Source organism: Sparus aurata, chromosome 7, assembly GCF_900880675.1.
Source record: "Sparus aurata chromosome 7, fSpaAur1.1, whole genome shotgun sequence".
NCBI lineage: Eukaryota > Metazoa > Chordata > Actinopteri > Spariformes > Sparidae > Sparus > Sparus aurata.
In genome coordinates this window covers 4,758,478-4,772,425 of record NC_044193.1, presented here as the reverse complement: position 1 = coordinate 4,772,425, position 13,948 = coordinate 4,758,478, and the positions used below count along the sequence as shown (strand labels likewise).

The 13,948-nt window shown below is 44.9% G+C and overlaps 2 protein-coding genes across 2 annotated transcripts; one reads left to right on the top strand and one right to left on the bottom strand.

Annotated features, from left to right (window-relative positions):
* On the top strand, positions 1-4,364 carry ackr5 (atypical chemokine receptor 5). The gene is made up of 2 exons (XM_030421963.1): positions 1-493; positions 2,652-4,364. The coding sequence occupies exon 2, from the start codon at positions 2,655-2,657 to the stop codon at positions 3,744-3,746; it is 1,092 nt and encodes a 363-aa protein (XP_030277823.1). The 5' UTR covers positions 1-493; positions 2,652-2,654; the 3' UTR covers positions 3,747-4,364.
* A 459-nt stretch (positions 4,365-4,823) lies between these two features.
* zbtb39 (zinc finger and BTB domain containing 39) lies at positions 4,824-12,147 on the bottom strand. Its single transcript, XM_030421786.1, has 4 exons — positions 12,035-12,147; positions 9,450-10,710; positions 9,007-9,366; positions 4,824-7,861 (listed from the first exon to the last, which is right to left on the bottom strand). The coding sequence occupies exons 2-4, from the start codon at positions 10,683-10,685 to the stop codon at positions 6,887-6,889; spliced, it is 2,571 nt and encodes an 856-aa protein (XP_030277646.1). The 5' UTR covers positions 10,686-10,710; positions 12,035-12,147; the 3' UTR covers positions 4,824-6,886.
* Between the last annotated feature and the right edge of the window lie 1,801 nt (positions 12,148-13,948).

Sequence of the window (13,948 nt, the reverse complement as noted above, 5' to 3'; positions counted from 1 at the left end):
AGGAGAACGCTGCAGCTCTGTTCTGCTGCGAAGCGCCAGAAATGTTTTGTGGACGAGGAAACTTCACCTGACTTTCCATCAACATGGAAGATAAGGAGGAGATAACGACTGAATTCTCTTTTTTTGGGGGTGAATTTATTTCACAAGTCTCGTTATGTTCCTCCCACATGTACTGATCAGGTATTTTGAGAAACATGTTTTTGTCTGTATACAGTTTTTTTTTTGTTTTTTTTTCCAACTCCCCAGGACGCACTGAGGATGTCCTGTTAGATCTGTGTCTGTACTTATGTGTGTGTGTGTGTGTGTGTGTGTGTGTTCATGAGAAATGGGAGGGTAGAAACTCGTGGCTGCTTGATCGCTCAGATAGTCCTCAACGTCAGAGCTGCTGGAAGGATTCATCTGGTGTCTGCAGGCTTCACTCAGAAAACTCACCAAGGCCTGAGGAGGGAGCTGCCCTCTTCATCTCCAGCACGCTCATCATCATCACGACACGGTACGGGAAAGAACAGCTCTGAATACTTTTTTTTTAAAGACTTCTGCTTTCAACTAAAAATGTGTATGCATAAAAGGGATAGGGGATCTCCACTGATGGAGCAGATCTTGGGGATTATTTCTGCATATGTGGAAAAAGTTTTTGCTGCTCTCGAGGGAAACTGCGAGAGGTGACATCACTCGAGTCGGCAAACTGAACGGTTTGACTGTTTTAAGGGGATCTGAGGATGTGGAGGCAAGGAGAGAAGAAGCTTACGAGAGCCTGCAAGTCATCTCTGCTGCAGGCTGGAGGTTTTATTAGCGGCTGCTAGTGTTACAATCTCCAAAATCTCAGTGGTTGAGTTGCATTGTGGGTGGTGTCTCCAGACAACAGGAGGTCGTACGTGTCTTGTACAGACGTTAAAGTCTGGATGATGATACGCGCAATCTTTTCATATTCTCTGCAACCCAGATACTCAAAGCTACTGTAGATATGTCTACAGAACTGATGTCTGACCAGCCAAGGCTAAGCTAACTGTTTAACCTTGTAAGGAGGCCTTCGATTTGTCTTTGTTTACAGACGAAGTGTCTGAGACCTGTTTTACCTCTTAGTTGTCCGGCTAAAGTGGAGAGATTCTGCATCACCCGCTTTGCTATGTTGTTAAACAGATAACATGTATGGAAGCACTTCCTCCTGAAGCTGTTAGGTATCATTTGGACATTGGAGAAGACTCGGGAGGATTTTCATGGATGTGATGTTATTTTGCTCCTCTAAGATCATGTTTTAAGTCATCGGTGTCTCTGAGTCTTCTTTATCTCTCGATATCGATATCTGTCGAATTCTAGCCGATAAATAGAGCCGATTATATGACACCGCCTTGAAAATGTGTTTGTGATACGCCAGTTAACACAGAGGAGGAGAAGAAGAAGAAGAAGAAGTGTGGACTAAACAGCCAGCAATTTAATATTAAATCCTCCATCTTTGCCCTGCTGGAAAAACCAGCATCGACCAGCACCAAAACACAACATATGTTAATATATGTTGTGTTTTGGTGCAGGTTTTTCCAGCAGGGTGCTCACTACTTCTTAGTCTTTCTTACTTTCAGGTACGTATAAGCTACAGGCTCTGAACGTCATTTTAAAGCAACGTTATGTGGAAATTGGCATTTGTGCGCTGGCGCTGTCGTGAACACAAATCACAGGTCTGTAACGGTTTGTCAGACGTAATACAGGTGCTCACTACAAACAAATCTCATGATGTCATGCGTTGAAATGTTGTATGTTGAAGTCAACATGTCTGTAACGCTGTGATCCGACCTTCTCACTGAAGTTATATGGTGCAGAAACACGTGATGGGGGGCGTCGTGACAGAAGCCACGTTTCCATAAAAAGTTCATTTTAAGCGAATGTTTGAGTGAATGAACTCGGCTACGTAAAGCGTAATTCCGTCAGAGGATGACGCGGCGTAGGCTACGTCACGCGCGGATGCAGACGACGGAGACAGCTGATCGGTCATGTGGGCTGAATGTTCGCTACGTCAGACTTTATTCAGCAAATCTGTTTCCATCAAACATTTTGCGAATTAACTCTGATTTGCAGAGGACGACAACAACCTCAAGCGACGCTAGCAACTCTTTTTGCGACTTCGACGAAGTTTCCATAAAACCTCTAATGCGATATTCTTCAAATTTGCTTCATGGAAACAGGATTACTGACACCAGTCAGCCTATAACAAGTCACTGTACCATCCGTATGGTTTTGAAGCTGTTGTTTTAAGATCAAAAAGCCACATACTGTTGCTTTAGAATACAAAAATACAAAATGATCAGATCGGTCCATATTGTGCAGCCCCATCGCCTGTTAAATCAGCGGCGTCGTCCTTCTTTGAGTGAGAAAATACGCAATAAATCATTAAGTATACAAATCCAAGCATGCGCCGACAGTGAGACACTAATACTCTCTGATTTGCACGCTGTAGGCTGGTAAATGGCTTTTTTATTTGCAATTTGAGTAACATTTCAACCCGGCACGTCTGCCACCCTCCTCCTCCTCCTCCTCCTCCTTCTCCTCCGCCTGTGTTTCTGTTGTGTAACGCCTGAAAACCTAATCAGATTAACCCCGAAGTAAAACCTGAACTATGTCCAGATATGAAACAATTTCCCCTCTGCTTCTCACTCCAGACCATGAGCGCCCAGGAGCACAACATCTCACTGGACCACCTAAATGGCACGCCGTGGTTCGTCTACGAGTGCAGCATCGAGCTGGACGCCAACAACCGGCGCATCGCCCTCTTCCTGCTCTACCTGTTCGTCTTCATGGTGGGCCTGCTGGAGAACTTGCTGGTCGTCTGGGTCAACTGGCGTCGGCGCCACTCGGCCAGCGGGGTTCTCTTCTGCATCATCAACGTGAGCCTGTCGGACCTGATGGTGATCGTGATCCTGCCCTTCTTCATGATGGAGGTGACCATGGACAAGGTTTGGCTGTGGGGCCGCTTCCTCTGCAAGGTCACCAACCTCATCTATGTGGTCAACTTCTACAGCAGCTCCTTGTTCCTGGCCTTCATGACCCTGGAGCGCTACCTGTCCCTGACCAGACCCACGTTCCCCGCCTTCTTCCCCGTGGTGGGCCGGCGCCGCTGGGTGCTCTGCGGAGGCCTGTGGACGTTCTCCTTGTTCCTGGCTCTGATGGAGAACGTCCACGTGGACCTCCTAGAGTGGGACGAGCCCGGCTGTTACATGATGCCCGAGCACCACTTCATCGAGTGGTTCGTCACCGTGGAGTTCCTGTGCCTGCTCTTCCAGTTCCTGGGCCCCGCCACCGTCATCATCACCTGCAACGTGCTGATCGCTCGCGCAGTTCGGACGGCGCCGGACGTGCAGGGCCGCCGGGAGGTGTGGCTGGTGCACGTGTACTCGCTGGTGTTTGTCATGTGCTGGCTGCCCTACCACATGGTCATGTTCCTGATGATCATCGACGACATCAACCCGTACATCTTCAGCTGCAACACGGTGGAGGTGCTCTACTTCTCGTTCAGCGTGGTGCAGAGCCTGTCGCTGTTCCACTGCGTCGCCAACCCCATCCTCTACAACTTCCTCAGCAAGAGCTTCCGCAGCAACCTGATCAACACGGTGGTGACGTACTTACCCCGAGAGGGAACTGAGGGCCAGCCGGGCGCAGGGACTCAGCCCAACGCTCTCAACGGAGACGGGGGAAACCCGGGGAAGCAGCGCAAGCTAAGTAACGCCAGCACCAGCCAGTCTGACGTCGGCTCATAAGGAAGAAAAACAAACAAAAAAAAAGCTTAAAGTGAAGAAAGAGTTGACAGAACTGAGTCGAGCGTTGGTGCTTCAGGAGAGCTGAGGTGTAGCTTCTTACATGTCATCTCGCTCTGGTGGTCAAAGACTCATTGTGTCGCGTAAACGGATGGTCTCGCCTAAAACACCTAATAATCCACTTCCTGTTTGTTTTCATCATGTATCTGATCGCACACTGTTTTAAACAGAGGAAGGCAGGAAATGTTTGATGTTTTTTTCTTTTTTTTTTTACCCCCTCAAAGCTGCTCAGCTCCCACAGGAACTCATGGCAACCTCTTAAATCTGGCGGCACGGGGGGGGGGAACGAATAGCGCCACGCCAGGAATGTGTGTAAACAAGCCTGCTGTCTCCTCCAGCGCCAGATAAGAGCACTCCGCTGAAGATACGTAAAACATCTTGCAAAAAAAGAATTGGAAAATGTACCTGAATAGACGAGTGTTTTGATTCATCCCAAATCTAACAGATAGATAAAAGTGCACATTGCTAAACGCTTATTTATCTGTTTGTCTGGATGCTGCTGTTGTCTACGACTGCTGTCGCTTGTAAAAAAACATGCAATAAAACTCAATTTCAGCCGGAGAGTTGATTATTTTATTTTTTTTACTCTGTTATCATAACACCAGATTCGAGCAATAAAAAAAAAAGTTCGGGAAACACGCGCGTTTGGAAGCTTGTCGTGTTTATTTTACTGACCACACTTTGCTGTTCTTGCACTTCGGCTATCTCTCCGCTCGCAGTCGCTGCGCTTTATTACATTTACTTCCATTTCTGCCTCCATCTGGAATGTGTCACGTTCAACAGTTTAAATGATAAGAAGGCAGAAAAAGGAAAGAGAGGGGGGGTAGTCGGTCCACAGATGGCACAATAACAGGAAGAGACGGGGCTTTTTAAAAAGGTTAAAGGTCACGAGCCCCCTGAAGCGGGAGGGGGTCGCAATACGACGCACAATTCTGCAAGTTCAACACCGAAATTGTGATGACGGATGGAAAAACAGAAGCAAAACAGATTTTTTTAAAAAATCACTTGAGGGTGATAACAGTCGTTCCTCGAGGCATTTTTATTATTTATTTCTTCTTAAAAACAATATTTTAAAAAAAGACCAACATTCATAGATTGTTTTAGAAACAGATGATGAAATGTATAAAAGGCATCAAAATAAATAGTCACGCTGCGGTCATAAATATGAGGTAAGACACGAATGTTACACACAAAGAAATGTGACGGGCACTTAAATATCATGTGTTTACAGCACGACATGCTTCACACGCTCCGGACAGGTGAACACAACATGTGACTACGCGGCACGTTTCTTCCCTAAACATCGAAAACGTGTTTTTATGCTTCAGTGACGGACAGTTAAAGTCTTTACGTGGCTGGTCGTGTTCCAACAGTGACGTGAGAAAACTGCAAAAGACACACACAAAAAAAAATCGAGTGTTTGAAAATAGTGACTGCAAATATAAGAAAATAATTTCTATGCTACAATGAGGTGCTACTTTTAATAACAGTGTAATAATCATCAACCACTGACATAAAAAGCTATCCTGATATTTAAGTTATAAAGATACAGACTTGTTCAGAGCGCTGCAGGACAAACAGCTTCTCTTCTGCCGCCCACACACAGACAGGATACACTGCCACCGCGTGGCCGCTTTTTAATCTTCGTTCAAACGGACTCGACCTCCACACGGGCCGAATCAGCGAACAGCATCTGACAGATAATATGTCCACTACATTCTAAGAGTCTACGTCTATTACAGAGCCGACACGATTCATCGATTGGTCGGTTAACAGAAAAAAAAGTCACCTGCAACAGTTTTGATCATCGATTTAGTCGTTCAGGTCATTTATCATCCAGTAAAAAATGAAAACATTCTTTTGTTCCAGCTTCTCAACCGTCATGATCTGCAGCTTGTTTTTCGCTGTTTTATATAATTTAGAACTGGATATCTTTGGGGGTTTGGTTTTTTTCACCTTAGACTCGATAGAGTGCTGCAGGAATGAGTCATCAACAGGCTCAAAGTCAGTGAGGTTTTTTTTTAAAAATGGGTTTTCAGTTAGATGCCTTTAAAATAAGGTGTGTGGTTAAAGGATAAGTTCAGTTATTATCTCCTCGCCTCCACGTTGATAGAAAGTCAAGTAAAGTTACTCAGTCCACAAATATATTTTTGGAGCTGCACAGCAAAACAGTGTTACAGCGTTCTCCTGAACAGCTGCAGAAGCTGGAGACTTGTTTAAAACAGAAAAAACAGCAGACAGAAAACATGAAATGACTCCAGAAGCCCAGAGAGCCCAAACTGATATGAAAACATGTCGTTTACACCCTTTTTCAAGATTAAATCTTCACTGTAGCTGCTAAGATCAAATCATTAGCGCACGAGCTCGACCAGTCGTCGATGGTGTACAGAACATCTTTTCAAATCAATTTGGGAATCTTAAGATCTCACACTGGATGTTTGGAGCCAATTTCTTTCTTTAGTTTGTTCTGTTTTAAAACAAGTCTCCAGCTGCTTCAGTTGTTTAGAGGAATGCTGCAACACTTACATTTACTGAAGAGGGTGCATAAAACGTTTTGATACCGAACATGATGATTCATCTGCTATTTTAGTTGCAAACTATTCGAAATCTGAGTTTCTGACTTGTAGACTGATCAGTTTAAAGTAAAGTCTGTATCGTGGTGGTGACGTTTGAATCATGCCAGCACATCGTAGTTCGTTAGCTTTTTACTTCTGGTATATTTACGCTTTAAAAATCACAGAAAGTTGTCCCGATTGATTATCTTGCTGAACAAAACATCAAGTGTCATTAAGCCTCGTTAACTTAAGAGCTTATTTTGTATAATACTTCAAAAACCCATTTAAAAAACCCCGCAGGCTTTTTGTTGATGCTCCAGGTCGGCGTACAAACATACGCCATCCCCGCCGCTCTCTGTTGAAACACTCGTTTCTTTTGACATTTTACACCCAAACGATTAATCGATGAATCAAAAAAGTAATCGACAGTTGCAGCCCTACTCTGATATGATATGCAGTATGTGGTCCACAACAACCAGACACACAGGAAGTGTCAGAGGAGGGGAAAGGAAGGGGACACCAGGCCGATCAGGTGTCCATGGTGGGCAGCGGTTCTTTCGAGTGATCATTGTACATGAAGGTCTGCTCGATGTTGAAGTCCGGAGGCAGGTGGTCTTTGTGCAGCTCCATGTGCGACGACACCAGCTTCAGTGTGGAGAAGTAAAGGCCGCAGACGGTGCAGCGGTACATGAGGGCGCCGGCGTGCGTCTTCAGGTGGCAGATCATGGTGGAGCGGCCCCTGAAGAAGCGTAGGCAGACTTTGCACTGGTACGGCTTCTCCCCGGTGTGGATGCGGAGGTGGTAGGTGAACTCCCCCGAGTGGGCGAAGCGTTTGCCGCAGTAGCGACAGCGGTACCACTTCCCACGGACGCCTGCTGCTCCGACTCCCCCGTCCTGCCCTGCGCTCCCGTTGGTCAGGATCCCAGAGGACAGGCTGTGCACTGACCCCTGAAAGAACTTATCTGGGATGCCGAAGCCCATCCCCAGCCCCAAACCCAGGTTGCTCATTTTAACGAGGCCGCCGACCTCCCGCGGGGAGGAGGAGGAGCAGGAAGTCGGTGGACACTCCAGAGACTGGTCGGCTTTACGTTTGCCCGGCCAACCCTGACCCCCGACCCCTCCGCCGCTCCCCAGGGACTCGGTGGTGTGCAGGCTGAGGTGGTACTGAAACGCAGAGGAGGAGCGGAAAGTCTGTGGGCACAGGAAGCAATGCAGCTCCTCCACTCCTGCGTTCCCACCTCCACCGGCTCCATCTGCCCCGGCTCTGAAAGCCCTCAGCTCCCTCTCTTTGGCCGCCGCCTCCTCGGCGTGCGCGGTCATGTGTCTGTCCAGCAGGGAGCGCTCTACGAAGCAGCGGGCGCAGTGTGGGCAGGTGAAGACGGGCAGGGACAGGTGGGCGAGGGCGTGCCACAGCAGGGAGCACAAGGAGAGCTGGGGGAGGTGACACACACCGCAGCTCAGGCTCTGCGCACACACATGGCTCAGCAGGTGGTCCTTGACAGTCTGTGAGGGAGGTAAAAAAAAAAAAATGATGAAATGAGCAGAGCAGAGGGTGAAACAGTTGGTTCAAGAGTCATTCCATATTCTTGATTTCAGTCGCTGTCAGATGTCTCTCCGCTACATCAGTTCTCTGGTGTTAATTACATACAAACAACAGACGCCTCAACACTCTGTATGTTGCTGATAATTATTCTATACCACCCCGTCTCTCTCTCTCTCTCTGTGACCTGTCTGCCTCTCAGGAGGACCAGACCACCGAAAATACCTACAGTCTGTCGGCCATTTTGACCTTCTCTCTCTCTCTCTCCGTCTCCAAATGACCACGTTTACAAAATATTCTGGTTTTTGAACTGGTTGCTTCACACCTCAAACTGACATATCCCGCTTGTCTGTAACAGAAAATGCTACGTTTGGAATACAGCCTAATTAGGAATATCCAAACAGAATATGACTCGTATCAAATTCTGAATATTGTCATATTATTATGAAATGAAAGTGTTGGAATACGCACCAACAATCAGGCACACTCAAAATGTCTTGACAAATCATTGTCATCATTAGGGGTGGGTAAAAATATCGATACGGCAATATATCGCGATACTTTCGCCCAATACAATATCGATTTTTCAACTCCAAAGATCGATTTTTTAAAAACAAAAAGATTAATGTTTAGACGCGTTGTGAATGCAGTACGACTTCCGTACCTCCACTCCAGTAGGTGGCGCCGAAGAGCGACTCTGCAAAATGGTAGCAAGTTAACAACGCCTCCGCAATTTAAAGTTGACGTTTGGAAGCACTTTGGCTTCAAAGTTAAGAGAGACAGCAAGAACAACGAGCTGGACAAAGAGAATATTACTGCCCGGAAATTACATGGGAATTAATAAAACGGAGAGGCTGTTTTGAATGAAATAGTTTTGACTCAATTTGTCCTCTGATCAATATCATCTGATGTACATATACAGGTACTTGTGTTTTCATCTTTATTTATATCGCAATATCGTGATACGTATCGTATCGTGACCAAAGTATCGTGATACGTATCGTATCGCGAGGTTCTTGCCTATACCCACCCCTAGTTATCATTGTTAGAACATAATCTATTCAAGTGACCTGAAACTGTGATTTTTGCAGCCTGAGAAAACACTGACCTGGAAGTCCTTGCTGAGCGTTTTGGCGCACACGGCACACTGCAGCTCGGCGCTCAGGCCTTGGCTGCTGCCGGTCAGCGCCGCTTGTGGTATCGTGTAGCTGGAGGCGGTCTGGCGGTGGTGGCGCAGCAGTTTGTTTTGGCTGCAGAAATGCGAGTGACACATGTCGCAGGTGAAGAGCTGCACCCCGACGTGCGAGAGGCAGTGGGTGACGCCGGCGGTCCGGTCCTGGAACGAGGCTCCGCACAGCCTGCAGAGCCCGAGCTCCGTCAGGTGGGTCTCGGCGTGTCTTCTGACGGCGGCCGAGTCAGCTGGGAGAGGCACCGCGCAGGCTTTACACGACAACACGTTCTCCGTCACCTGGAGGAGAGAAAAACATTATTTCTGTTGCGTGGGCTCAAATATACCCCGAATGTTTCAGTGTTGATGAGCACAAACGTTACCTGGCTGCTCGAGTTGCCTCCTCCTCCGTTCTCAACACACACAAGGTCATCTTCATCATCCTCTTCATCTCCCTCCTCCATGAAGGTCTCGTCGTCGCTCAGCTCGATGATCTCTCCTGCCAGCTGCCTCCACTGCTCCTCCTCTGTTCCCTCCATTGCTCCATTACCCTGCAGAGCCTCCCTCTCGTCCTCATTCTCTCCCTCCTCCACCTCTCCAAACGTCAGCCTGCCGTCCAGCGGTGCTCCCTGCAGGCTGCCCGGAGGCTCTCCTGAGGACGACGTCGGGTCGCAGGCCTCGGCGCCGAGCTGAGCCGAGGAGTCAGGGAAGGAGCAGGAGTCGGACGGTGCAGCATCGCTGCTCTGAGGCAGAGAGCTTCCCGCGCTCTCAGAAACCATTTGTCTGTCTCTGTCAGCATCACAGCTGCCTCCTGCCTCCTCGTCCTCCAGCACCTGCTCCGTCTTCAGCTGGAGCACTGGCCCAGGAGGCAGACCGCCGTCACACTGACTGGAATGGCTGCTGCTTAAAAGACTGTGCCCTTCTGGTGGTTGATGATCCGCCGCCATCTGCCCATAGCCGATGTGAGACTGGATGTCTTCTGCCTTCAGGTCCAGAGTCAGAGCTCCAGTGTGAGCCTCCCGGCCGTCCCTCGCCGTCCTGGTGAGGAAGAGAGGTGATGGAGCGGCGGGGGTCGGGGCAGCAGACGAAGACAGAGACGAGCAGGAGGCGGCAGAGGAACACGCAGACGATGCAGACACAGAAGCTGCACTAACAGAAGCCACCGTGGACGCCGCAGCAGCCACCATGCTGGAGTCCAGGGGGAGATCTCCAGAACCAGCTGCTTTACAGTTAGCAGACACAGAAGCCTGCAGGTCAGGAAAAGTAGCATGACAAGCTCTGACCAGTTCACTGATGCCCAGCCTCTCAGCTAACTCATACAGCACCCCAACATCTATGAGATCAGTCAAGATGTCGCCCGTGTAGACGAACGTCAGCACCCTCTCAAAGTTGGCCGGGGAGATGAACTCCAAGGAGAAGGCGGCGGTGGACGAGGCCGGCGCCCGAGCGAACAGGTTGCGGAAGTACGTCCCGGCGCAGGCCAGCACCGCACGGTGCGCTGCAAACGTGCGGTTGCCAACCTGTAGGAACACATCACAGTATCGACGGGATTGTCGGCAGCGGTTGAGCTCAGCGAGAAGGCTGGCAGCGTGGCCGGGACCCTGCAGCCGGATCCTCATCCCTGCTGCTGCAGCTCCTGGCGGGCTACGAGACAGTCAGAGCAGAGCGGGAGAAGAATATGTGAGGTGCACACGAGGGAGGCAAGACACTGGAAAAAACTGACTGTGCAAAGTTGGATTTTCTGCGATATATATATACTGTATTGCAATTTTTAAAAATACAGAAATTTCCTCTAGATAACTTTGAGAGATCTACATGAAAATAATTACTCATTCTTGAGAGAAGGGGTGACGACTGTTTGGGACCAAAAGCATTTACTGATCCTGTCACATACTCATAATATAATTTATCTGTTTATATCATTTCTAATTAAATGTCTTTGGATTTTGGAGTGTTGAAAACTTCACACTGGGCTCTGGGAAACTGCAATGGACTTTTATTCACTATCCAACATGTTATAGACAAGGAAGGTTTCAGCCCTGTGACAGAACCACACTTCACTTCAACTGCACTTCATATCATCATATCATCATTATATCATAATTTACTCAAGTTTCAGACGGACAAACTTCACTTCTGTTGTCAGATATTTGCAGCGACTTCCTATCTGACAAAGAATTGATTTATTCGAGGACATTTCCGATCTGCTGCTCCGTTATCAACCTCCCACATCTCTCAGATAATCACAGTCAGGTCTGCTCATTTTTCAAAAGTCGAAACTAAAACACAGAAAAGCAGCATTTACTTATTTTTATGCAACATTAATTTGTAACAAACTCCCAGAAAACATAAGATCTGCTCCAACCTTCAGTTCTTATACTGGCTGGCATCACCACCTTTATATTTTACACTACACACTAAACATTTCTGTATTTGCTCTTGAATTTAAAATCCTTTCTTTCTTTTGCATTTTTGTAATTGCCCTTTGGTGGAGAGGTGCTATACAAATAAATCTGACCTGCAGTGCATCAGCAAGGACTGACAACAACAACAAAGCACCATCATCTTATTTTACTTTAAATAACTTTACTAAAACAGTAGTCATTTCACTGTAAAATACTTCAGGACGAACATTAGTTGAAACAGATTAATGTGTAAGTGAAGAGTCATCAGACAGCGATGTAGACGGATGGAGTTCCTGTTAAACGTCCACACAAACATAAACAAACACATTTTCCCCCTGAATCTCAGAATGACACCAGTTTTTTTATGTTTTATTCTCTAAATGTTGGTTTGACTTGCAGCAGACAAACACGAAGCTAACCGAGCTACACCAGTTTCCCCAGACAGTCCAGACTCATTGTGGTAACTCTCTCCACAAACACACATTTATTCCAACAGATTTTAAACGTTTTGTAAATAAATCGACACGTTGTTTTGTTCCGCGCGTCTCTTTAACACGACTCACCCATTGAAATGTGTCGGAAGGTGACGGAGAAGCTGCTGTTCTCAGATGTTGTGGTGGTCGTCCACGGATCTTATAATTACAGTAATTACATCCCCCTTTTGATCGGCCGTCGCACGTTGATGACGTATGTCAACAAAAGCGCCCTGAACGCGCCCCCTGCAGCCCGGATGAGTCATCGCAGCGACAGAGAAACAGAAACAAACAAGTTTATTGATAGATGCTCAAGATTCTCAGGATTTTATCAATTCAATCAGTATATACAGAAGCAAAGACATTATTACACCTGGACACCATGAATAAAATAATTTTGATTGATTGATTTATTGATTGACATTTTTAATTCCAACAAAAGATTAGTGAATAAGAAAACAGGCAATTTTAATCGCTTGTTCAAATGAATCTTTAGCTAATAATCCAGCATGGGCTTCTTCATTTAATCATAACTTATGAATAAATAAATAATAAAAATGTAATATTTATGTATGTATTATTTATAAAACATACAAATATATATAAATATATAGTTTCTAACCAAATATGTTTTCATCTGTCAACCATTTAGCTTATGTATTATAGCCTGGAATGAAATAATTGTGACTGATTGATTGATTGAAAATTTTAATTCCAACAAAAGATTAGTGAATAAGAAAACAGGCACCTTTAATTACTTGCTCAAATGAATCTTTATCTTATAATTCAGCATGGACTTCCTTATTTAATCATAATTTATGAATAAATAGAAAATGAATAAATAGATAAATAAACAAATAAAAATGTAATATATATATATATTTATGTATTATCTATAAAACATACAAATATATATGTATAGTTTCTAACCAAATACGTTTTCATCTGTCAACCATTCAGCTTATGTATTATAGCCTGGAATAAAATAATTCTTGATTGATTGATTGATTGAAATGAATCTTTAGCTAATAGTTCAGGTCCCTTATCTAATCATAACTTATAAATAAATAAATACATAGATGAATAAATAAATGAATAAATAAATAAATAAATAGATAATAGGTAATACATATGATTATCTATTAAACAAACTAATAAATAAAATAAATAACTATAAATAGCTTCTAACCAGATATGTCATACAAAATATGTTTTCATCCATCAACCATTTAGCTTATGTATTATATCTTACAAATTGATTTCTATAAACTACTACTCCCATAATTAACAATGTATGATTATATTAATTTAAGTAACCCACATACGTGATCTGAATAACACTGTTTTAATCAAGGTTTGACGCGTTGTGTTTATAGATGTGGTCCTGACGAATGATAAAGTAATTTTTTTCTGTTTTCACAATAAAATAAAAGGTTTCACAGAACTGACTTACTTGTTGATTTAGTTCAGGTTTGACAGGTTATATATAGACCTGGATAGAAATCCTACTGGATCTTTTCTGTTTTTAAACGTATTTTGAGTCAGATAATTTTCATGCGGTCAGGACAAGAAGAGGAAGAGAAGAGTAGAATGTCCCTTTTATGTCTTTGGCAAATAAAATCATCCAATGTGCAGGTGGTTTTTAAATAAGGTTAAAGATTTTAATATGATGTCTGAAACTCTTTCAGAACTAATCAGTGTAAAATTGGCAAATGTAATAAGGAATATCAGCAATGTTCCATTTCCCTTCATGAAGCGGACAGTTTCAGCCTCACACAGTTTAATCACTTCAGTTCACTTTACTATGGACACAAATATTAATGGACTTCACAAACTGTTACGGGAACGCTTGCTCTCAATTTTACAAAATCAGTTAATTTGACTTAATTCTAATTTAGCAAGTTTTATGAGCAAGAAGCCACATTTTTCAGAGATAATCTTAGTTTAATATGTAACTTATTACTGTTTTCTGTTCCCACAAGCAGCTGTGTCGCTTTCTCACTG

Bases quoted from the DNA above. Each gene is read 5' to 3' on its own strand.
- ackr5 (XM_030421963.1), top strand. From the start codon at position 2,655: ATGAGCGCCCAGGAGCACAACATCTCACTGGACCACCTAAATGGCACG.
- zbtb39 (XM_030421786.1), bottom strand. From the start codon at position 10,685: ATGAGGATCCGGCTGCAGGGTCCCGGCCACGCTGCCAGCCTTCTCGCT. The intron at 9,367-9,449 runs GTAACGTTTGTG...TCTCTCCTCCAG, and splicing joins GAGGCAACTCGAGCAGCCAG to GTGACGGAGAACGTGTTGTC. The intron at 7,862-9,006 runs GTCAGTGTTTTC...CCTCCCTCACAG, and splicing joins CGCTCAGCAAGGACTTCCAG to ACTGTCAAGGACCACCTGCT.